Source organism: Carya illinoinensis, chromosome 5 (genome assembly GCF_018687715.1).
Source record: "Carya illinoinensis cultivar Pawnee chromosome 5, C.illinoinensisPawnee_v1, whole genome shotgun sequence".
Lineage (NCBI taxonomy): Eukaryota > Viridiplantae > Streptophyta > Magnoliopsida > Fagales > Juglandaceae > Carya > Carya illinoinensis.
Window position 1 is genome coordinate 47,489,469 of NC_056756.1, and position 24,861 is coordinate 47,514,329.

At 36.1% G+C, this 24,861-nt stretch overlaps 1 protein-coding gene across 1 annotated transcript; it reads right to left on the reverse strand.

Moving 5' to 3' along the window:
- Window positions 1-21,360: 21,360 nt before the first annotated feature.
- On the reverse strand, window positions 21,361-23,800 carry LOC122311461 (rust resistance kinase Lr10-like). Its single transcript, XM_043126016.1, has 3 exons — window positions 23,131-23,800; window positions 22,745-22,774; window positions 21,361-22,651 (listed from the first exon to the last, which is right to left on the reverse strand). The coding sequence occupies exons 1-3, from the start codon at window positions 23,747-23,749 to the stop codon at window positions 21,537-21,539; spliced, it is 1,764 nt and encodes a 587-aa protein (XP_042981950.1). The 5' UTR covers window positions 23,750-23,800; the 3' UTR covers window positions 21,361-21,536.
- Between the last annotated feature and the right edge of the window lie 1,061 nt (window positions 23,801-24,861).

Sequence of the window (24,861 nt, forward strand, 5' to 3'; positions counted from 1 at the left end):
AGGAAAAAACATGAGACTTAAAAGAGAGAGAGAGACAGAGAGACCTGAAGCAAAGGATTTAGGTGTCTTTGTGGGAATCTAATGCGTGGAATCCTCTTCAAGACGTGCTAATTCTCCACCCATTATCGCCCTCTTCAACTGTACGTTTCTCTTTCTCTGATGCGATTGCAGAATTTGTTTTGTGGTTGTTCTTTGAGGAAGCCTAGTACGACATGATGGCAAAATGTGACCTTTACACATGCATGTTTAATTTTGGGGGGCGTGTTTGGAGCTCTCGTAAAACAGCTAAGCTATTTTTGGATAACATTATTTGTTGTTTGATTTGTTTGGTCTGATCAATGTGACAATAAAAATTCATGGTACAAGAAAAATAATTAGATTTCATATCTAAAAAAGCAAAAGCCATTTAATTTTTATGAAAATAATAATCTTTTCCTATAATTTTGATTAAAAAAGAAGACTTTCGTAGAATATAGAAGTTAGAGATCTATATATGTTTTCCTCTTCCCTCATCACCTTTTTTAGGTAGTGCATGCCATAGACCCCAAAATTGTGGTATGCCCACACAAATGGCCTATTCTCTCGTTCTAAGTATCACAAATGCTTAGGTCTTGATATTTGGAATGGAAGAATCTAAGTAGCATATAGGTACTGATCAAATAAATCAATTTTTAAGTTTAGTTCTATTAATTCTAGTTTTGGTTACTTTTAATTACATAATTTAATAGTTCAAATTGTAGCGACATATAGGGTAGTGTATATATATATATATCTAACTCTCTCTCACACACGCACAATATATTTAAATTTACAAAAAAAATCATTTCTATAAGCATCAATCTCTAAACAATTAGAGAGCTCTTTGTACTCAACCTTTAAAATTGAACAAAATAAAAACTTGTCCTTGTCTTTTTCAAGATATTTATATGCAAACAATTCTTTTGAAATTTCGTTTTGGACTAACTGAAAAGATGAGTCAAGATGATCGTACCTATGCAATTGATGATGGCCCAGCACCAACTAAACCCGTATCAATATGCATTATGGCCCAGAAAATAAGACCAGAAAACCTCAAAGCATGTTGCTTCTCTCTCTCTCTCAAGGCCCAACTCCCAATATATGGACTTCACTAGCACCTCACTTCTTGTCTCCACTTAGTTGAGTTACCAAAGTACAATATATATATATATATATAATAGTAGAGGCAACGTCCTTTGGACGTTTGCCTAGTGGGGGCACAATTTAGACTCCAAAATAAATCTTCATACTGTTATAATTTTTGACAAAATAAAATTTGAACATTTACCTAATGCTGGAGCGTAAGTTTGGTTATTAATAAAAGAAAATTATTAAAATAAAAAATTGTATAATCTTTGACACTATGTTAATAAAATAAATATTAACAAAAAGAAATCTAAGAATTTTTGTTGGACTAAAAAACCATAAATATTAAATCTGATGTTTTCGATAAAAGAAATAAAAGCATAGTAGACCAGCAACCTCCAAAGTGATCAAAATGTACCTAAATTACCTCAAGCAAACTAATCATAATATACTTATTTGTACAAGCAATCAAGCTCCAATCAAATAATATGTCCAAAAATCTATGAATTTTAATATTTACATGATGGTACTAATGGTAAATAATTTGGTTTAAGAATTGTAGTGTGTAATATTTGTCTAAAACAATAAGATCTTCTTTGCCGTTTTCCTATATTAAAAAAATAAAAAATAAAATTATTAAAGATAAAATATTAAATAATGATATAAAAATTAACAAAAAAAATGTCAATTTGTACATTACCTAAATTGAAATTTGAGGTTCTTTCAAAATTGAATTCATCTTCATTTAGATAATTAACCTATAGAAGCATTTTTTTTAATATTTATTGAATAGAATGAGAAAATATTTATTGAATAGAATGAGAAAAGAATTGAAAGAAAATTTTTTTTTTTTAATAACAAATGGTTATGAATAAACCTGATTGGTCAATATTGAAGTTGATGTATTGTTATGGATATTAATTTCAGAAAAGTTAATATTCGAAAACGATCCAATTTCTCTTATACAAATGCCTTCATTATCGTTTGAAGAAACAGAGAGAACATTTTGAAATTGTCTTTACCTTCGTATTTTATTATGTTGAAGATTTTTCAACTCAGCATATCTCTTTCTTTTTTTTTGACGGATCTCTTTTTTTTTTTTTTTTTTCATTTGATTGGGTACTATACCAATTTCTTCTTGGTAGATCGTTTTCACTCTTTTCTGGATTTATTCATAAAAGAAGTTAGATAAAAGAAAAAAGAAATAGTGTTACTAATGTTTTAAATATATTTTTTCATTTAATAATATTGTCTTACCAGTCGGCATAAAGTTATAAAAAATTGTAAATTCTGTATCGATTTTCGAGCGTAATCTAAAAAAAAAATTTGAAAATATATCAAAGATGTGATTAGATATATACATATGGCAATATATATGCATAAGAAATATCATAAACACTTATAGTAAAAGCAAAAGAAGAAAATAATTTCCCACAGATCATATTAAATGGATCAAACAAGATAACAAATCTTAGAATAAAACAAATGTATGAAAAGAAATGAATATGATGAAAAAAGCAAATATTCACATAACAAGAATATAATATCATCAATTTATCCTAATTATAAGTGCACTTATATGAAGATAAAAAATTGAATAATATTTTTTCAAATGAGATAGAAAATAACATATCTGAAAATGGAGGACAAATAGAGGAAGAGTGTGAACATAACAAATTGATAACAACCAGATTGATGAAAAGCCAAGTAAAAACAAAAGCAACAAATCTGTAAAAAGAATTTACATAAAAAAATATCCTAACAATAATGAGAAATGATATAAATAAATTTAGTATTTACAAAAAAAAAAAAAAAAAAACTTACAAGCAAAGAATTAATGCATTAAATGAAATTTATTATCAAAAATGTTCTTAATAAGACATATAAAAAAATAAAAACAAATAGAAAGCTGTAAAAAAATCAACAACCAAAAAAAAAAAAAATGAAAATGCTACTTTTTTTAATTTTTTGTTACAATGTTTGTAATAATCACCTACTGTTTACTAAACTTTTGAATTTTTTCTAACAAATTTTGAATATAATGAGACTAAATACTGGACCTATGTATAAAAACTTAGAAACCATAACTTTGAAGTGATTAGTGAGTAAAGTAGTCTTTTGATATTTGCTTCCAAACGAACACCATCATGATTATGTTCAGGATTAACTGAAAAAATATTTTAAATTTCATTTTTTTATATTTTAAATTCTTAATACAATTTTATGTAAAATTGATATATTAAATGAAAAAATTTAAATGAACTATGTGCTAATAGCTAGCTAAGTAACGAAAAGTTTTTATAAACATTATTATTAAATTTGCAATAATTATTAATGTATAAATTAAAATAAATCAAATTAATATCATAAATTTATCCTAATTACAAGTACACTTATATGAACATAAAAAATTTGAATAATATTTTTTTAAATAAGATTGAAATGAACATACCAGGAAGTGGAGCACAAACAGAGGAACAACATGGACACATCGAATTGATACCAACCAGATTGATGAACAATCAAATAAAAGCAAAAGCAACAAATCTGTAAAAAAAAACATACATAAAAAAAATATTCTAACGATACAAAAAATGATATTAATAAAATATATAAAACAAAAAACAAAAATAAATAAAAGGCTATAAAAAAAAACCACAAAAGCAACAAATCTTAAATGAATCAAACAAGATAACAAATCTTAGAATAAAACAAATTAATATAATGAGAAAAGCAATTATTCACATGACAATGATATAATATCATCAATTTATCCTAATTGCAAGTGCACTTATATGAACATACAAAAATTGAATAATATTTTTTCAAATCAGATAAAAAAGAACATACCAGGAAGTGGAGCACAAACAGGGGAACAAAGTGGACACAACGAATTGATACCAACCAGATTGATGAAGAGCCAAACAAAAGCAAAAGCAACAAATCTAACACAAAAAAACATACATAAAAAAAATAAAAAATTCTAATGATAAAAAAAAAAAAAAAAAAGATGATATAAATAAATTCACTATTTACACAAAAAAAATAAAAAAAGCTTACAAGCAAAGAATTAATGTATTGAATGGAATTTATTATCAAACATATTTTTAATAAAATATATAAAACAAAAAAAATAAAAACAAATAAAAGGCTATAAAAAAACCACAAATAAATGGAAATGCTATTTTGTTTTATTTTTTTATTATAATGTTTGTGTTAATAAGTTAATGTTTATCAAATTTTTAAAATTTTTCACACAAATTTTGAAAATAACAAGACTAAATACTATATTTATGTATAAAAACTCAATAACCATAACTTTGAAGTGATTAGTAAGTAAAATGGTGTTTTACTATTAATTCCTAACAAATAGTTAATTATAAGAATTCATCAACTTTCTTATCAGTTTTGTTTGTTGATATAAATCTCTTGTTAATCCGCCTGGATCATTACTTTGTTACTTGATTTAAAAAAATGTTTATCATTTTTTGTTTACAGATAATTTATAAAAATGATAGCATGAATAATAATAATAATAATAAAATGATAGTTAGAAAAAAAGAATATGATGCACATATTAATCAAAGACATTAAAAATAGAGATGAATTTTTTTGTCAACATTTTTCTACAAACTATCACAAATCAATTACGGGATCAACAGTCAAAGAAGCCCCTAAATTTTCATATAAAAATAATAATTAACAATAATAAAAGATAATATAAATAAATTTAATATTTATAAAAAGAAAGCCTATAAGCAAATTTATGAGCAATTATCATATTAATTTTAAAAAGATTTGAACACAGTTGAACTGAATAGCAATATTATATATATTTAAATATATATATATATACACTTATCGATATGAACGTTTTTTTTTATTGGTGAAAAGTTTGTATTTAGCTTGTGAGTGAAGTTTTAAGATTTGGGTAACTGAAAGATAAAAGCCATCTTCTAGGTTTGAAATATGGAACACGCTTTAACAGATTTATCAAAGTAGTAATATTTTTGCTGTCCTTTCTAGCAAGACAGAGACAGGGCCCGTAGTAATAAAAGAAAATTAATTTCAAATATCAGAAATCTAGCATGCAACAGCCTACTTATGGGGTCTTCAAATATTTTTGCTGTCCTAACCCTAACCCTACGCCCATTGATATAAAAGCATCCTTATGCTTTCAGCACTCCTTTCGGCCGCCCCCTTCTCTCTCTCTCTCTCTCTCTCTCTCTCTCTCTCTCTCTCTCTCTCTCTCTCTCTCTCTCTCTCTCTCTCTCTCTCTCTCTCTCTCTCTCTCTCTCTCTCTCACACACACACCTTTCTTCTTCTCGTTCTTCCGTCTTCTTTCTTCTCTCATCTACGCCGTTTCTCTTCTCTCATCTACACCATCTCTATTTCCTTCTCCATTTTTTTTAAACCTCACAAATTTTAATTTCTATGTCTCAGATATGCCGAAATTTTTTTTTTCCTTTCGTTCAACGTATATTGCAGTGCAAGTTCTTGTTTCTTTCATCTATTTGTGCTGGGATTTATTTAGTTGTTGGTTTGTGGTTCGATTTTTTTGTTTCTTACTCGTTTGCTTTGATGCTCACGTTTTTGTTTATTTTTTTTTTTTGCATTTAAATCTGTGTTCTTAACGTTTTTTTGGTTTATTTTCTTGCATTTATTTACAGATCTGAACAGATTCTTGCGTTTGTTGTTACATTAATGTAGAAAAATTTTTTTCTTGCATTTCATGTATATTCTTAACGTTTTTTTTCATTGCATTTCAGATCTGTAGAAGATTTTTTTTTTTTTTGCGATCTGTGTTCTTGGGGTTTTTCAGTTTGAAGAGATCTGTTCTTGGTTTATTTTCTTGCATATATTTAGAGATCTGAACAGATCTTCACAGTTCTTAAGATATTTGTTTGTTCTTCCGTCTCTTCTATTTTTTGTTTCTTGTACAAATTTTATTTTTTAGAATGTTGCATTCGTTGTTACATGAGTCATGTAGAAATTTTTTTTTCTTGCGTTTAATGTATATTCGATTCACGTTATTTTTTCCCTTGTGTTTCAGATGTGTAGAATAGATTTTTTTTTTTTTATGCGATCTGTGTTGCTAGGGTTTTTCAGTTTCCATTCCAAGTTAGTTTTTTTTTTCTTGCGTTTGATTTCTTCCACTTTTTTTTCTTGTTCATCGCCCTTTGATATATATTACCTTTGCATTTTTCACATCTTTTAAACAAATTTTTTTTTTCTTTCCATTTGTGTTTCTATGCTTTTTCTGTTTTCGGTTAAAGTTTTTTTTTTCTGTGTTTGATTTCTTTTATTTTTCTTCTTGTTATTCGGCATTTTTTTTTTCACACTAACTTGTTTTTTTCTTTTAAAAAAATCTCAATAGAAACGTTCTTTGGTCGTTTCTCTTGTGAAGTGCCAGCAAATTAGAAGACAAAAGATAATATTTGTTTGATTTTTTTTTTTTGTTGGGAATATTTTCTGTAAACTACATATGTGAATGTGCAAACATCATTTTTATTCTGTTTCTAATTTTTTTTTTGCTGTGATATGTAATTATATATATTGAAATATTTCATTCATGCAATACCGAAAGAATAAAGAATAAGAAGCATACCTTCAATTGTCGGAGATTGACGAGTGGCACCAATCGGAAAGACACGGGCAATTTTTTTTTTTATTTGATAAAGTGAGAATACAGAACATAAATGAAATGAAATGCAAATATGAAGTTTTAAATTTGTGGCAGATGATAAGATCTTAAGTGTAAAAAGACAATAATATTTAGTCGGTGAAGTAAAACGGCAGCAGGCATAACGAACTAAGCAATAGAACGTGGGGGCAAAGTAGGAAATAAAATAAAGGAAAAAAGGTAGGGTAGTAAGAATGTACAAAGACTGAAATAATTGTCGGTAAAATAAAGGTAAAATGTAAATTAAAGTAATTGTCAAATAAAAACAGAAAAAAAAAGTTAAACGAAAATACTGTAGATAAGCGATTTGCACTTTATATATTAGTATAGATATATTTAAAATATGATCACTAAAAATGGATGATTTGTTTTTTGAAATTTAAATATTAGAAATTTGAAAACAAGATTAATAGAAAAAAAGAAGAAGATAATTTTTGAAAAGAAAGAAATGAGAATATTTATATAATCAAACTATTTTCTTAAAAGCTTTCAAATATCAAAGTCAAACCCAATTAAAAGTTGAAATCCAAGATTCCAAATGCAGCACACAAACGCTTATCATGATTTCTTGTGGCCAGTGTGAGTGTATGATATGAGCATTGTGAGACTCTCCTAGTAATTATGGTTTAATTATGGTGAGCTTTGTGTAATATTGCATGATTTAGGCCTACATATATATATATATATTTGCACTGACTCCAAATATCTTTCATCTGCTTCAACGTACGTAGCCAAGCCAACCCTATCTCCTTTATGCTAATTTGTATGTTATTTATCAATTAGCAATGGACACCTAGATGATTTTAATAATGCAATGCGTGTGAGGTCTGTTGGAATAGCGCTATCATATGGAGTGTCAAGGAGCTTTCAGCCTGGTACTGGGAGACGATACATTTATAGTGGTCGACCCCGTCTTCTATCAACGTACGTAAAGGAGGGTAATTTCCAGGGCAGGTATTGGGTGTCCATAGCATCATTTATAAATGTGAGACCCACAGGAGACCCACTTGTTAGCTGATTGAAGAAAAAAGCTCCTCGAGGACCACCTACTAGCTAAATGAATCAAAATGAAAAAAAGTCATTATCAGGTCAATGTTTGGGCTGGGCCTTATTTATTTTTAAAGATAAAATAAGATGAGTTGAGATTAAAATTAAAAGTTAAATAAAATATTATTAGAATATATATTATTTTAATATTATTTTTGTATTAAAATTTAAAAAAATTATATTGAGATTTAAAAAAGTAACATTGTTTATTTTATTTTATATAAAAATTTAAAAAATTATAATAATTAAATAAGATGAGATAAAAAATTTTAACAAATAACCAGGCCAAGTCGTGCATTGACTTAACAGGCCGTCGGCATGAAGAAGATGCCAATGACTAGAAAAATCAGCACCAGCAGTAATGAGCATGTATTCAACGAACTATTGATATCTTGGTTGGGACAATGTTAGGAATTTGTAAGGCTGTGTAAACAAATAGAATTCATACGCGGTTAGACTTCACCGAGTCGTCGAAAATCAATTTTTATTTGTTTAATTTTATTCTCACACTGTCTTTTCAATATCAAGGGGCCTGTCTTTCATATAGACTAGTGGTCCAACCCATCTTCAATAGGACATAGAATATTATGCGGTCTACCACAGCTTGCAATTAATTACAAGATTTATGCGTTGCATATATATTGGGGTAGAAAAAAATGGAAAAGATGATTGAAATGTTGTGCATTTATTAATTAAGCAGGCGGTGGACATGAAGAAAATATACAATGATTAGAAAAATCAGCACCAGTTGTACTAAAGCTTATTTTTTACGATCCATCGATATCTAAGAAATTCCTTAAAAACTATTGGGATTTATAAGTATGTACATGTAAACAAATTGAATTCATATAACGTGGTTAGACTTTAAGAGTGGTGGCTAGATGGTCTAATTTTATTGAAATACGACTTGAGTAGTTAACTATCGAATTATATTTTATATTTAGAAATAATTTATTTATTTCTTGTTGTACGTGTGGAGTCCCTAAAAGAAAAGTATGGCGGGATAACACTCTCCTGGTTGTACATCATTCATAACCTTATAGAATCATCATTCAAGATTTTGAAATCCACAAAAAAGTAAAAAGAAAAAAAGAATTTCTACTTTATACAATTTCATCTGTGCAATAAGTCATTTTTGTGAATATACAATGTCCTCTACTTTATGGTCTTTTTTCTTCTAAAATAAAAACGAAATAATGGTCCGTTGAATATATCTAAAGAAAATAAAATATGTTGTTTTAATAATACTACAAAAGGCTTGAATCTCTTTAAAGAGAACGAGATTTTCATATATCGGTCTAAACTGATTTCATTTAAATGTTAATTTGAATGTAATTTGTGATGACCCGCTTTTAAGTGTATTTTCGCTGAAATAATTGTTTTTATTTTAATTAATATATCAGATATTTTATTTTATTTTAATTGCGTTTTTAAAGTCGGTTTTTAATTTATTTTAATTTATTTGAGGTTGTGTTTTATTTCTTTTAGTTGTTTTTGTGGTTTTAATCTTTTTGGCGGTTTGTTTCTTTTTCCCGGAGTGAGGACTGGACCTCATTTCTTTTCACATCTTTTTTCTTTTTCTCTTTTTCCTTTTTTCTTTTCCCTTCTTTTCTTTTTTCTTCTTTTTCTTTTTTCTCTTTCTTTTCTCTCTCCTCTCTCCCGCTCGACCCGGACACCCCCCCCTGGTGCTCTCTCTCTCTTCTCTCTCTCTCCCTACGCCGGCGTCACCTTCCCTAAGCCCTACCGCCGCCGTCCGGCCACCGTTCGGCCTCCCACCGGTCCCATTCTCTTCCTCTCCTTCCGGTCTACCTTCCCTCCAAAACCCACCCCCAACCGGCCGGCCATTTGGCCGGAAAAAGCTTCCAAAGGGCGCACGGATTTTGCTCCGATCCGCCGCCGTCGCTCCACCTCCGGCCACCATTTCTTCACCACTTCATCACCGGTCCCTTGCCGTCCTAACCCACCCATTTCCGGCCTCCAACGACCACCGGAACAGCTCCTACGAGCTTAGTTTCCGTTTTGGGTAATCCGGCCATTTCCGGCCATTCCGCCGCCACCCACGGCCGTCCGTCACTTCCAATAGCTTCACAACCACCTCTAGACCATTCCCTATCAATTTCGTGACCTAGTTTGTCCCCGTTCAAAAGTGGGTTTTTCGGACCCACGGCCACAGTGAATTTTCACTGTGACGTTGCTGTTTTTCCGCCGTTTGCAACGCCTCGTGTTTTCTAAAATTGCCGTATAGCGCTGTAAGTATTTTCCAAACCCTATTTTCAGATTTAAATATATATTGCTCATTCAATTTATTTATTATCTGTTGTTGGTTGTTGATTCCGGACTGAGTCCGAGGAGTTTCGGGGGTCGGATGGATGGAGGACGGAGTTACTTGTTTTATTGATTTATATTGTTGGATTATTTTAATATGCATTGATTTGGCATTTCATGGTGCATGCACGTGTGTTGTGGGTTTATGAGAAAAGCCTGTGTTTTGGCGTGAGTGTGTTGCGGGTGCGTGGGTATCACGAGCCCAAGCCGGGATGGGTTATTATCTCGGTGGAGCTCCTCTGGTCACTCGGGAGCGGAATAAACTGAGTGATGTCCCCTGAGTTATCGAAAGCGATAATGGGAGCGGGACTAGGGGGTGCTTGGCTACGAACGCGCCGGGCGCGGAACCGGGCATCGGCCTACTCACCGACTCCGTGGCCTTTCGCTGGCGAGGGCTAGAGGATGCTTGGCTACGCACGCGCGGGGCGCGGAACTGGGCATCGCTCGTTGGGTGTCACATGCGTGGCAGTACTCCGCGGTGTGACACTGGAGCCAGGGTGTGCGGATGACCCCTAGGGGAGGTCATGGTGCATACGGTTAAAAATTGGATAATGGTTTGAGATGTCAAATGTGTCTTTTGGCGTGCGTGGAAAACTTGTGTTTTACGGGTTTGTGCATTGGGCATGTTTCATGCATCTTGTTTGAGTTATATGTGTTTTTATCTGGTAGTGTTTGGGTTTTACTTACCTGCGGTACCATTCGTGGTTCCGTAGCTTTTGGTGCAGGAGATGAGGTTGAGGAGGAAGAGGCTGAGCCCGAGGATGCGGCTCCGCCGGGTTGCTGATGTTATCTTTTTATTTGTTTAAAACTGTATTTGTGGTATATGTAATATTTTATCTATGTACGTTTTAAACAGCTTGTATTATGTTAAGAAAAATTCTGGTACTTAGTTATGACTTTCTTATCCGCTGCGTGTTTCTCTGTACACTTTTGCTGCCTTGCACACACTCGGCACCCGTCGATGGGATGGTGACCCGGGGTGTCACCATCCGGACGTCTCAATTTCCCCGTGTTCGGGCGTGGGGATTTTGGGGGCGTCACAGGTGGTATCAGAGCGGTTTGGCTCTGGGTAAAACCACAAGTCCCGTAGGTAGTACCAGAATGTTTTTAAAGTTGTGTTTTAAAATTATGTTAAGTATAGTTGTTTTATTTGTTTTATTTGTTTATGTTTGTTTGCTTGTTTTATTTAGTTATGTTTTGGCACGCGGGTTTCTTTTGTTTCTTGTTGCGTGGTGCTGTTTTGTTTTGTTGGTTTTATGATGGTTTTTGTTTGTTTTCTTAAAGGAGGGTCAAGGGTGGTGTTGTGACAGAATTATGGGGAGACCAGGTAGACCAAGGAAAAATACTCAGGAACCGCAAGACAATACATCCAGGGATGACTCCATAGCCGAAGCAATTCGGCAGATGACGGAGTTCATGCAACAGAATATTAGGCCACAACAGGCAGGGCCTTGGCCACCACAAGGTCCTTGGCCACCATCAGGAGGGCCTTATCCACCATCAGGAGGGCCCTATCCACCGTCAGGAGAGCCTTGTCCGCCACAGGGAATGTATTGGCCACAACCAGGAGGTCCCTGGCCATATCAGGGAGGGCCTTGGATGTATCAAGGAGGGTCCAGTAGCATGGTGCAAGCCGGATGCACCTATGAGCGCTTCTTGGCGCATAGGACTCCACACTTCAATGGGAATGAGGATCCACTTCAGGCTGGGAAATGGATCAAGGATCTGGAGAAAACCTTTGAGGTGTGTGGATGCACTGAAGCACAACAGGTACTCTATGCCAGCTACCTCTTACAAGGTATCGCTTCTGATTGGTGGGATACCAGGAGGGTGATGTTGGAAGCTGAACTGGGATCTTTCGCTGCGGTGACCTGGCAGCGTTTCAAGAAGGAATTCAATGACCGCTTCTTTCCCGCATCGGTAAGGAAGCAAAAGGCAAGAGAATTCTCTAATCTGGTCCAAGGGGGCACAACAGTGGAACAATACGCCCGGAGGTTCATAGAACTTGAGCGGTTTGCTCCTCATCTTGTTGCCACAGAGGAGCTGCGAGCTGAGCGTTTTCAGGAGGGACTACGCCCTGATATACGCCGTTTGGTGGTCAGCCATCGGATATCCACTTTTCAGGAGTTAGTGGATGTGGCCACCCTTATAGAGCGGGAAAATAATCTGTGTATGGGATCCCCTTCAGGGCAAAAGAGGCGGAGTTTTTCTGGTGAAGGAAGCAGCTCGGGTTCGCCTCAGAAGTTTGTTCAGCGGACTGGAACCCGATCTCAAGCATCCTCCAGTGTTCGCATGGGAGGACGTATGCCTGTTTGTGGGGTTTGTAATAGAGCTCATGAGGGCGAGTGTCGCACGAGTAGCGGACCCCAGTGTTATCGGTGCGGTCAAGTGGGACATATAGTTCGGGATTGCCCCGTCAGAGCTCAAGGAAGCCGTGGAGGTAGACACGGTGGAAGAACCAACCCGAGACAAGCAGTGCAAGCCCGGGTTTATGCTGTCACGCCCGGAGAGGTGGACGATGAGGCACCAGCGACCCATGATGCTGGAGTAATCACAGGTATGGATTAATTTAATCTTTTAAGTTGGATTTATTTTTGGTATATTTGGTTTCTTCGTTGTTTTTTTTGGATTTCATGGGTTGTGTGTTTGGTTCAGGAAGAGTCCGGTTGTATGAGTTTTATGCTTGTACTTTGTTTGATTCTGGTGCTTCACGATCGTTTGTGTCTTCCACATTTGCTCGGGTGCGTAACTTGGTCATGGAACCGTTGCCGAAGGCTATGGTAGTGGCGCTACCCGACGGCGAGATGGTGTGGTGTTCCAAGGTTGCTTTGGGATGCCCGTTAAATTTTGAGGGAAGATTTTTGGATGCTGATCTGGTGGTATTCAAGCTGTTGGGTTTTGATATCATCCTCGGGATGGATTGGCTATACCGATATTCTGCGACTATTAATTGCAGAAGTCGGACAATTAGCTTTCAGCTTCCGGATGGTGATTGTCTGGAATTTGCGGGGAGTAGATTAAAAGAAAAGTCGATGATTATATCGGCGATACAGGCAAGAAGAGAGATTGCATGGGGAGCGGATGCATTCTTGGTCCAGATGGTGTCCACGCCGTCTGAGAAGAAGTCCTTGGCAGACATTCCAGTTGTGGAAGAGTTTCCCGATGTGTTTGTGGATGACTTGCCCGGACTACCCCCCGTGCGAGAGATGGAGTTTGTTATAGACTTGGAACCTGGAGCGGCTCCTGTGCATAAGGCTCCTTACCGCATGGCACCGGCTGAATTGAAAGAGTTGAAGACTCAGTTGCAAGAATTAGTAGAGAAGGGGTTTATTCAGCCTAGTACGTCGCCGTGGGGTGCTCCAGTTTTATTTGTTAAAAAGAAAGATGGAACCCTTCGTATGTGCATTGACTATAGGGAGTTGAACAAGGTGACCATCAAAAATAAATACCCTCTCCCGCGGATTGATGACTTGTTTGACCAACTTCAAGGAGCAGCGGTGTTCTCTAAAATTGATCTGAGGTCAGGATACTACCAGCTGAGAATCAGAGAGCAGGATGTGCCGAAAACTGCCTTCAGGTCGAGGTATGGACACTATGAATTTAAGGTGATGCCATTTGGGCTAGCTAATGCTCCTGCCGCTTTCATGGATTTAATGAATCGGGTGTTCCAACCTTATCTGGATTCCTTTGTGGTAGTATTTATTGATGATATACTGATTTATTCCCGAGATATTGAAGAGCATGTGTATCATCTTAGTTTGGTACTTGAGAAATTGAGAGAGAGCCAGTTGTACGCCAAGCTCAGCAAGTGTGAGTTCTGGTTGGAAGAAGTTAAATTTCTTGGGCATGTAATTTCCCAGGGTGGAGTGGCAGTTGATCCCAGTAAGGTAGAAGCCATTTTGTCATGGCCACGCCCAACTACAGTACGCGAGATCAGGAGTTTCTTGGGGCTCGCCGGTTACTACCGAAGGTTTGTAGAGGGTTTTGCTCACTTATCCGGACCTCTCTCAGCTTTGACTCGGAAGAATACAGAATTTGTTTGGTCAGAGAAATGTGAGAGAAGCTTCCAGGAATTGAAGAACAGGCTGACGACGGCACCAGTATTAGCACTCCCAGAACCGCATAAGCCGTTTGTAGTCTTCAGTGATGCGTCTAAGTTCGGTTTGGGTTGTGTCCTTATGCAGGAAGGACGGGTTGTAGCCTATGCATCTCGTCAGCTTAAGGACCATGAGAAGAATTATCCGACGCATGATCTAGAGTTGGCTGCGATTGTTTTTGCACTCAAGATCTGGCGGCATTTCTTGTATGGGGAAGCTTGTGAGGTTTTTACTGATCATAAGAGCTTGAAGCATTTGTTTTCCCAGAAAAATTTGAATATGAGGCAGAGGCGTTGGCTAGAGCTAATCAGTGACTATCAGTGTGAGATCAAGTACCACCCGGGGAAGGCTAATATAGTTGCTGATGCTTTGAGCCGGAAGTCTCATTTGGAAGATGAAGCCGGGCCGTCAGAAATGGATTCGTTACTTTATGGGATGAGAAGGCTCCTTATAGAGAGTTCGCAGCAAGTAGAGATTTTGTCTTCGGTTCTGGACATTCGGGTAATAGATTTTGAAGAATTGAAAGCTCTCCAAAGAAAGGATCAGAAGCTGCTGAACATCAGGAAAAGAGTCCGAAAATCTCGAGGGCCGTTGCACTATAGCATGGATAGTGATGGAATACTTCGGTTCCGAGATCGCAGAGTGATCCCAAAGGACTCAGATTTCAAGGAACGAATCATGGCGGAAGCTCATGCGGCCCCGTATTCAGTTCATCCCGGCAGTACAAAGATGTATCGAGACTTGAAGAAAAATTACTGGTGGGATGGAATGAAGAAGGACGTTGCCTTATATGTGGAGAAATGCCACACGTGTCGCCAGGTAAAGGCCGAGCATCAGAGACCTGCAGGTATGCTCCAACCCCTCCCTATTCCTGAGTGGAAGTGGGATGACATCACGATGGATTTCGTAGTGGGTTTGCCGAGAACACCTAGTGGGAAGAATTCTGTTTGGGTGATTGTGGACCGGTTAACGAAGAGTGCTCATTTTCTGCCTGTTAACAACACCGACTCTTTGGGTAAGTTGACCCGTTTGTATGTCAAAGAGATAGTTCGGCTACATGGCATACCAAAGACTATAGTGTCGGATCGAGACCCGAGGTTTTCGTCGCAGTTCTGGAAGAGTTTGCAGGCAGCTTTGGGTACTAAGTTGAAGTTCAGTACTGCTTATCACCCGCAGACAGACGGCCAGTCAGAGCGCACCATACAGACCTTGGAAGACATGTTGAGAGCTTGTGCCCTGGAATTCCAAGGGAGTTGGGAAAATCATTTGCCGCTCATTGAGTTTGCCTACAATAACAGCTACCATACGACCATTCAGATGGCTCCCTATGAAGCTCTTTATGGAAGAAAGTGTAGGTCGCCCTTGTGTTGGGATGAAGTTGGGGAGAGTAGGGTAATTGGACCCGAAATAATTCAGGAAATGCAAAGCCAAGTCCGAATCATCAGAGAAAAAATGGCGGCAGCTCAGAGTCGCCAGAAAAGCTACGCGGATACCAGGAGGAGAGAATTGTCATTTGAAATTGGTGATTGGGTTTATCTTAAAGTCTCTCCCATGAGAGGTGTTAAGCGTTTTGGTAAGAAAAGGAAACTAGATCCGAGGTACGTCGGCCCTTTTCAGATTCTGGAGAGAGTAGGGTCCGTCGCCTATAGAGTTGCTTTGCCGGATTATTTTGGGGATGTTCATGATGTCTTCCACGTATCATCCCTGAAGAAGAGCTTTGGGCAGCAAGAGCCACGTTTCGTTGACCCAGCAGGTATTCAGTTGCAACCGGATCTCACTTACGAGGTTGTTCCGTCGCAGATTTTGGATTGGAAGGAGCAACAATTGAGGTCCAAAACGATACCGTTGGTTAAAGTGGCTTGGGGAGATCCGTTAACTCAAGACTTCTCTTGGGAGCGAGCAGCGGACATGAGGGAGCAATACCCGTATCTGTTCGAATGATGAAGGTATGCTTTTTAATCTTGGTCTCAGTTGGTTCATGTGCGTTTGTGTGGCTTGGTTTAAGTTGGTGGTGATCTTGCAATTTCGAGGACGAAATTGTTTTTAAGGAGGGGAGGATGTGATGACCCGCTTTTAAGTGTATTTTCGCTGAAATAATTGTTTTTATTTTAATTAATATATCAGATATTTTATTTTATTTTAATTGCATTTTTAAAGTCAGTTTTTAATTTATTTTAATTTATTTGAGGTTGTGTTTTATTTCTTTTAGTTGTTTTTGTGGTTTTAATCTTTTTGGCGGTTTGTTTCTTTTTCCCGGAGTGAGGACTGGACCTCATTTCTTTTCACATCTTTTTTCTTTTTCTCTTTTTCCTTTTTTCTTTTCCCTTCTTTTCTTTTTTCTTCTTTTTCTTTTTTCTCTTTCTTTTCTCTCTCCTCTCTCCCGCTCGACCCGGACACCCCCCCCCGGTGCTCTCTCTCTCTTCTCTCTCTCTCCCTACGCCGGCGTCACCTTCCCTAAGCCCTACCGCCGCCGTCCGGCCACCGTTCGGCCTCCCACCGGTCCCATTCTCTTCCTCTCCTTCCGGTCTACCTTCCCTCCAAAACCCACCCCCAACCGGCCGGCCATTTGGCCGGAAAAAGCTTCCAAAGGGCGCACGGATTTTGCTCCGATCCGCCGCCGTCGCTCCACCTCCGGCCACCATTTCTTCACCACTTCATCACCGGTCCCTTGCCGTCCTAACCCACCCATTTCCGGCCTCCAACGACCACCGGAACAGCTCCTACGAGCTTAGTTTCCGTTTTGGGTAATCCGGCCATTTCCGGCCATTCCGCCGCCACCCACGGCCGTCCGTCACTTCCAATAGCTTCACAACCACCTCTAGACCATTCCCTATCAATTTCGTGACCTAGTTTGTCCCCGTTCAAAAGTGGGTTTTTCGGACCCACGGCCACAGTGAATTTTCACTGTGACGTTGCTGTTTTTCCGCCGTTTGCAACCCCTCGTGTTTTCTAAAATTGCCGTATAGCGCTGTAAGTATTTTCCAAACCCTATTTTCAGATTTAAATATATATTGCTCATTCAATTTATTTATTATCTGTTGTTGGTTGTTGATTCCGGACTGAGTCCGAGGAGTTTCGGGGGTCGGATGGATGGAGGACGGAGTTACTTGTTTTATTGATTTATATTGTTGGATTATTTTAATATGCATTGATTTGGCATTTCATGGTGCATGCACGTGTGTTGTGGGTTTATGAGAAAAGCCTGTGTTTTGGCGTGAGTGTGTTGCGGGTGCGTGGGTATCACGAGCCCAAGCCGGGATGGGTTATTATCTCGGTGGAGCTCCTCTGGTCACTCGGGAGCGGAATAAACTGAGTGATGTCCCCTGAGTTATCGAAAGCGATAATGGGAGCGGGACTAGGGGGTGCTTGGCTACGAACGCGCCGGGCGCGGAACCGGGCATCGGCCTACTCACCGACTCCGTGGCCTTTCGCTGGCGAGGGCTAGAGGATGCTTGGCTACGCACGCGCGGGGCGCGGAACTGGGCATCGCTCGTTGGGTGTCACATGCGTGGCGGTACTCCGCGGTGTGACACTGGAGCCAGGGTGTGCGGATGACCCCTAGGGGAGGTCATGGTGCATACGGTTAAAAATTGGATAATGGTTTGAGATGTCAAATGTGTCTTTTGGCGTGCGTGGAAAACTTGTGTTTTACGGGTTTGTGCATTGGGCATGTTTCATGCATCTTGTTTGAGTTATATGTGTTTTTATCTGGTAGTGTTTGGGTTTTACTTACCTGCGGTACCATTCGTGGTTCCGTAGCTTTTGGTGCAGGAGATGAGGTTGAGGAGGAAGAGGCTGAGCCCGAGGATGCGGCTCCGCCGGGTTGCTGATGTTATCTTTTTATTTGTTTAAAACTGTATTTGTGGTATATGTAATATTTTATCTATGTACGTTTTAAACAGCTTGTATTATGTTAAGAAAAATTCTGGTACTTAGTTATGACTTTCTTATCCGCTGCGTGTTTCTCTGTACACTTTTGCTGCCTTGCACACACTCGGCACCCGTCGATGGGATGGTGACCCGGGGTGTCACCATCCGGACGTCTCAATTTCCCCGTGTTCGGGCGTGGGGATTTTGGGGGCGTCACATAATTTTTATTATATTACTGTACATTTTATTAACACTTAGTTATACTTAAAACTTCCCTAACAAGATTACAAAAGTGATCAGACAGAGACTCGTTAGTTGTTATTATCTCTTTCAATGTCAAGGGGCTTGTCTTCTACAAATGATATATAGTGGTTGAGCCTGTCTTATATGGGACGTTGATTAAGCGCAATATTTAAACCAGTGATTTCTACCTTGCATATATTGACCGGAGTAAAAAAAAAGATTGAGACTGCTTTGGTTCTTGTTTAAAAGAAAAATATATTGTTTTTTCATTCAAAAAAATAAAAAGATATTTTTAAAACTAAGATGTTTATCGAAAACCCATTTTTTAATAGTACAGAAAATTAATTATATGCTTTCATAGTACATAATAACGTTGCCACCTCGTATAGATATATTGTATCCTAGCAATTTATAAATGTGAGACCCGCTTGTTAGGTGATTGAAGAAAAAAGCTCCACGGTCGAGAGGACCTCCGCCAGTAATGTGGATTGGGATTATCGTTCTAAATCTAAATGAAGAAAAGTATGATATTGATGGTCAAGTCATTAAATTTGAAATGTCGTGCACTGATTAATTAAGCAGGTGGTGGACGTACGTGAATAAGATGTCCATTGACTTGAAAAATCAGCACTAGTACTGAATTAAGCATATTTTCAACAACCCATCAATATCTAGGAAATCCCTTAGAAACTGCTGGGATTTATAAGTGTTTGCATGTAAACAAATTGAATTCATAAGTATGTGGTTAGACTTCAGAAGTGCTGGATGTATGATCTAATTTTATTCAAACATGACTTGAGTTTACTATCAAGTTACATTTTATATTTAGGAATAATTTATTTATTTCTTGTTGTACGTTTGGAGTACCTAAGGGGCTTTGTGGATAGAGAGATGAGATGGTTTTAGATAAAAGTTGAAAGTTAAATAAAATATTATTTCTTAATATTATTATTATTTTAGAATTTGAAAAAATTGCATTATTTATTATACTTTGTGTTAGAATTTAATAAAGTAGTAATAATGAGATAAGATAAGATGAGATGGTTTTTGAATCCAAACAACTCTTAAAAGAAAAGTAATGTGGAGGTAACACTCTCCTTGTTGTACATCATTGATACCCTTGTAAAAACATCACCCAAGAGTTTGAAATAAATAAAAAAATAATAGAATAAAATAAATAAAAAAAGAGATTTTACTTTATATAATTTATAATAAGTCATTTTCGTGAAGGCTACATTTCCAATCAATTTCGAGATCCTTCTCGGCCACTAACGCAGATGAATGCTGCATGTTTCATAATGTACATATAATTTCATTCTTTTAAGCCATGTTAATATTTTTCAAGACCTACGAAAGATAATGTGCTTACTAGATAAAATATTTATAAATTCACATTTTGTATAGTAAAGATTCTAATTCGGAGAAAGAACTAATTCAGGCAGCCTGCATGTGTCGATACCAGTATATATGTGAGATCCACTTGCATGTTAGGCCTCGACCTGCCAATAATGTGGATTCAAACGCGGCCAGTGCATTAATTAGTAATATAATTAAATGAATTAAATTAAGTTTAAAATTGTTGGAGCCAATCTCGGCCAGCTTATGATCATCTAGTGGTTTTGTAATGGCCAAGTTTCCTTTTATATTATATTTATTCCAAAATCTTCTTCAGTAGAAAAAATCAAGCGGTATATATACCATATAGAAAATTAATTTAACGAATGATATATAGGAATTACAATTTTAAAAATTATCCGATTAATGCATAGATATGGCACTCGTGATTGTCATATTTTCAACTGAGATATATAGCTTGCTTAAAGCAAATCGAGCTACCGCCCGCCCAATGCAGTCGTTGCAAGTAGTGAATATATATGGTTTGACTTGCAAACCAATGTGATTAATTGACTAAATGTTTACGACTAGAAAAACCAGCACCGGTATTATTGGAGCATTTTTTATATGACCCATGATCAATATGATCTAGAAGTTACTTGGAACATGTTAGGAATTATTTATAAGGTGGTTGTGCAAAATAAATTGAATTTCGTACGGGATTAGCCTTCAGCTAGTACCGGTGGATGGTCAAATTTTATTTGTTTCATTTTATTTAAACATGACAAGTCGAATTAGAAATTTTTATTATCGAATTATATTTTATATTTATGAACATTTTATTTTTCCGAGTGAGTTGGAATCAGAGGCAAGGTGGGGAAGGGGTTGTTAGCAACTTAGCATAAGGATGTGTTTTTTTAACTATTTACAATATAATGACTTCGTGCATTTTCAACTTTCTTAAAACCTGTGTCGGCAGGGTGTACAATTAGTCCGCAGCTCTCGTTAGTCTCGGTGGGTGTAGCAGCATCATTTGAAAAAATAAATATAATATATATAATCTTTTTGTAACTATACTTTTACACATTTGATTATATATATTTATATAAAAAATTTATAACTTAAATAGATTATAGATAAATCCAATACTATACTAATATGTATTAATTATTAAAAAATAAGTAATGTACTTATACTATAATATAAGTATATACTATAATATAAATAGACTAATATATAGTTTAATATATGTAAAGATCATATTATTATTAACATAGATAATACATAAATCAAAAAAAGGGGATCAGACTAGACCGAAACTTAAAAAACTATAAGTTTCGGTCTCAGTGATGAATCTATCTGATATCGGTTCTTAAATTTTTAAAAACAAATATACACTGGTTTGATTTTTAAAAAAGGTCCAAAATTAGACTAAACTGGACTAGTTACACCATATATTTGAATCATAATTTAAAATCTATTCTCATTAGGCTAATACTAATATCATAAGGTGAATCCATAACTTAGTATATAACAAACAACTAATTAAGAGCATTGAGTCACTGCCCTTAATGACTAATGGGTCATGTATAATATGTTGCGACATACTATACCATACAAAATGGGAATCTTGACTAAAGAACGTGTCTACCATGATGGTACTTGTCAATACTGATTAGCCCCTTCCAAACTACTAGATTTTATCTGAAACAAATATGATCATATCAAGTTCATAGAAAAGAAACAACCTTGAATTCCTTTACGATTGCAAAATCAAAAGCAATAATGCTCAACTACAACAAGATTTCAAAACAAAATCTAAACAATTATACTTAATCTGATTCGGGGATAACCTCCAAATCTTGACCTAAACGCGTGGTAGGTTTCCGTGCTTGAACTTTTGTAGGGCCTGAGGAGGCAAAAGGATTAGGAGGCATGATTAATTTATCTTCTTCTCCTTCCAACATTTGAACTACAAGTTTCATGGAAGGGCGATCCATTGGGTGCCATTGTATGCACCATAGTCCGACAATTGCAAGTTTCTCTACAATTTTAGTATATCCATCATCTTCAATAAAGACTCTTAACTCTTCTTTTTGTTCTAAAAGATTATAAATCCATTCTGGAAAGTAGACCTTGCTAGTGCTTTCCACTGTGACATCAACATTTCTCTTCCCTCCAACAATTTCAAGTAGCAACATTCCAAAACTATAAACATCTGCTTTATAAGACACATTTCCAAAGTTTCTAGAAAACACTTCAGGTGCAATATACCCCATGGTCCCTCTGCCCGTAGTCATAGATACTACAATCTGATCCTTGGAACACAATTTTGCAAGACCAAAATCAGAAATTTTTGGATTAAAGTTATCGTCAAGCAAAACATTGTGGGGTTTGATGTCAAAATGGAGGATTTGGTGGTCACATCCTTGGTGAAGATATTCAATTCCTTTTGCAACGCCAATGGCAATATCTTGCAACTTTTCCCATCCAAGAAAACGGTTCTTGACATTTGCTGAAAATATGAACTTCTCTAGTGAGTAATTTGATAAAAACTCATAAACTAGTGCTCGCCGAAATCCATCAGCACAAAAGCCAACAAGGCGAACCACATTAACATGGTGAATTCTACCCATTATTCCCACTTCATTTATGAATTCTTCACCATTTTCCTTGGAACTGTTGTTCAGGATCTTCACGGCAACATGAATTTGATTGGAAAGTTTTCCTTTGAATACTGTACCGTATGCTCCTTGGCCCAACTTCTCTGCAAACTGATTTGTAATCTTTTTAATATCAGCATACGAGTATCTCGTCGGCTTGAAATTTCTATAATCCTCCAGGAACTTTTCAATCTTTGCCCGATATTCTTTTTCTACCACATCATTAATATAGAGACGTTGGAGAGCAAAGACCACCAATAGTACAAGAAAGGAACCTAACACACCTGCATATTGAAGAATCGTGAGTGATCAAGAAGTCCTATATCTCATGATTTTGCCCGATGATGAAAGTGTCAATATAAACGAGGGACACTTACCAGCGGTGACTAGTTTTGTTGATGGCGTACCTGCGAAATGTTTTAACATATCAGATTCTCATCATGCTTGTGAAATTAAAAAACAGAGAGATTATTTATTATTCACAACCGGCATCGGTTTTTATTTATTATTTTTTTCTAATTTTAGTTTTCTTCCAAATTTTAGGAATAACATTCAGGATAAACACTTCAATATATGCGTGTGTGTGTGTATATGTATATATATTTAATTTCATATTTCTTTGGTGCAAATTTAAATTTTTGTTAATTAATGCAGAAAATTCGCCGCTGCAGTCTGCAGATGAGCCTTGGTAAGCTAGGCATTAATAAAAGTGTGAATAAATTGAGTACAAAGTTGTAAATTACATAGAATAGGATATATATACCTTTCGCTTCATCTGGTGTTCTGGACCAATTCATGTAAATAGTTTCGCTGGATACCAAATCAGGTGGAATCGATCCAAGGTTATAAATCCTTTTACAAGGGGGTAAGGGAAAGCGGGTGATGGAATCTTCATAAGCCAAGGCATGAACTTGGTGGTTAGGGCCACTAAGACAAGAAATCCAGGTATTACTGTATGCATCCTCTTTCGTTTCTTTACGGGTACAATTGAAAAAGGCATAGTCAGCTAAAGCGTAATCTGGATCTGGTGTGAACTGGAAAGGCGAGGAAGATAAATTGAGATGCGGAATATCTCTTAGAAAGCAACGGTGTGGATGGTACAATTGGATTCTCCGAGATTTGTAGTCAATGTTTTTCACAAACAGTTCTACTGAATCCGGTAGGTGGAGCACCGTTTGGTTTTTATCAGTGCAGGACAGAAGAAACCCAGGCCGACAGCCACAGTGGTCTGGGTGTCGGTCTTTAAGTCGGAAAGGAAATCGGACGGCTGGGCCGTGGCTTGCACACTGTAATGAATCAGCACACTCATTTCGGCCTTGTACGTGGGCGGGTAAGATGAAAATTACCACAAACAAGAAGTAGGAGATGATCATCATTGCCATTTCTTATAAGCAAATATTTTGTATCTGTTTTATGGAAGGAAGGTTTCTCAGCCTCTCAAAGGAAAACAGATATATTTGTACTGTCAATTATTTGGTTTTAAAAGATATTTTAAAACAAGCAGAAAGAAGACTCACATCTTTATGACTCAGTCAATTATTTGGTTCTCATTATGTGACGCATGTGCTTACGCCAAAGTATACACGGCCAAAGATTTCCAAAATGAAGGAATTTCTTAAAGGCGTTTCTAATTAACAAAAAATAATTGTGATGCCATATTCGCAAATTCTGGGCCAAATTAGGAGACCGTAGAAATACATATTACTTTATAATTTTATATGCATACAATTCTTTTGAAATTTTATTTTGGACAAATCGATCGGAGAGATGAAATATGCCCATGGACGTACCCTAGCAGTTGATGATGGCCAATGCATGGGCTTCTCTGTCTCAAAAAGTCCACGCCCCATTGCATGGGCTTCACTACTCTTTATAGAAGAATTGATGGTCTTAATTACTTAAAACTTCCCTAACAAAGATTAATAAAGTTATCTCTTTCAATTATTTAAATGGATTTCATTATTTTTTTAGGATTAAATTCTAGACGGCTTATATAAATTGAGACTTAAAGAAAAATTTTATTTATTTTTAAATTTTTAATATAATAATAGGATGCAAATTGTATTTTTAAATCTATAATTTTGAAGCTTCTTTAAAAATCATTATTCTAATTTTTGAGATACAAGAAGGTTGTAATAGAAATAAAAATATGCCGAAGAATGAAAAAGAAAATGAGATAAATATGTCATCTGTTTTCTCAAAAAAAAAAAAAAAAAAAAAAACAGTTTTGAGTCTTTTTTTATTTATTATATTCTTTTTATGCACAGTTTACATACTTTTCTTTAGGTTTTCTATTTTATTATTATGTTGCCACTTTTTTGCAAAAATGTATAGGAAAATCAATTTGAGGGGCCTTTGCCTAAGTCATCTGCCCCTTGAGCGGTCCCTTATTAAACCTAGTTTTGATGGATCATGCCAACCTTAGTTTTTAAATAAATTTATATATGTATACCATTTTAAGCAAAGAATAATAAAAATAAAAATACAAAAAATA

Coding starts and splice junctions, on each gene's coding strand:
- LOC122311461 (XM_043126016.1), bottom strand. CDS start 23,749: ATGGCAATGATGATCATCTCCTACTTCTTGTTTGTGGTAATTTTCATC. Junction 22,775..23,130: donor AACACCAGATGAAGCGAAAG/GTATATATATCC, acceptor AACATTTCGCAG/GTACGCCATCAACAAAACTA. Junction 22,652..22,744: donor AACAAAACTAGTCACCGCTG/GTAAGTGTCCCT, acceptor TTCAATATGCAG/GTGTGTTAGGTTCCTTTCTT.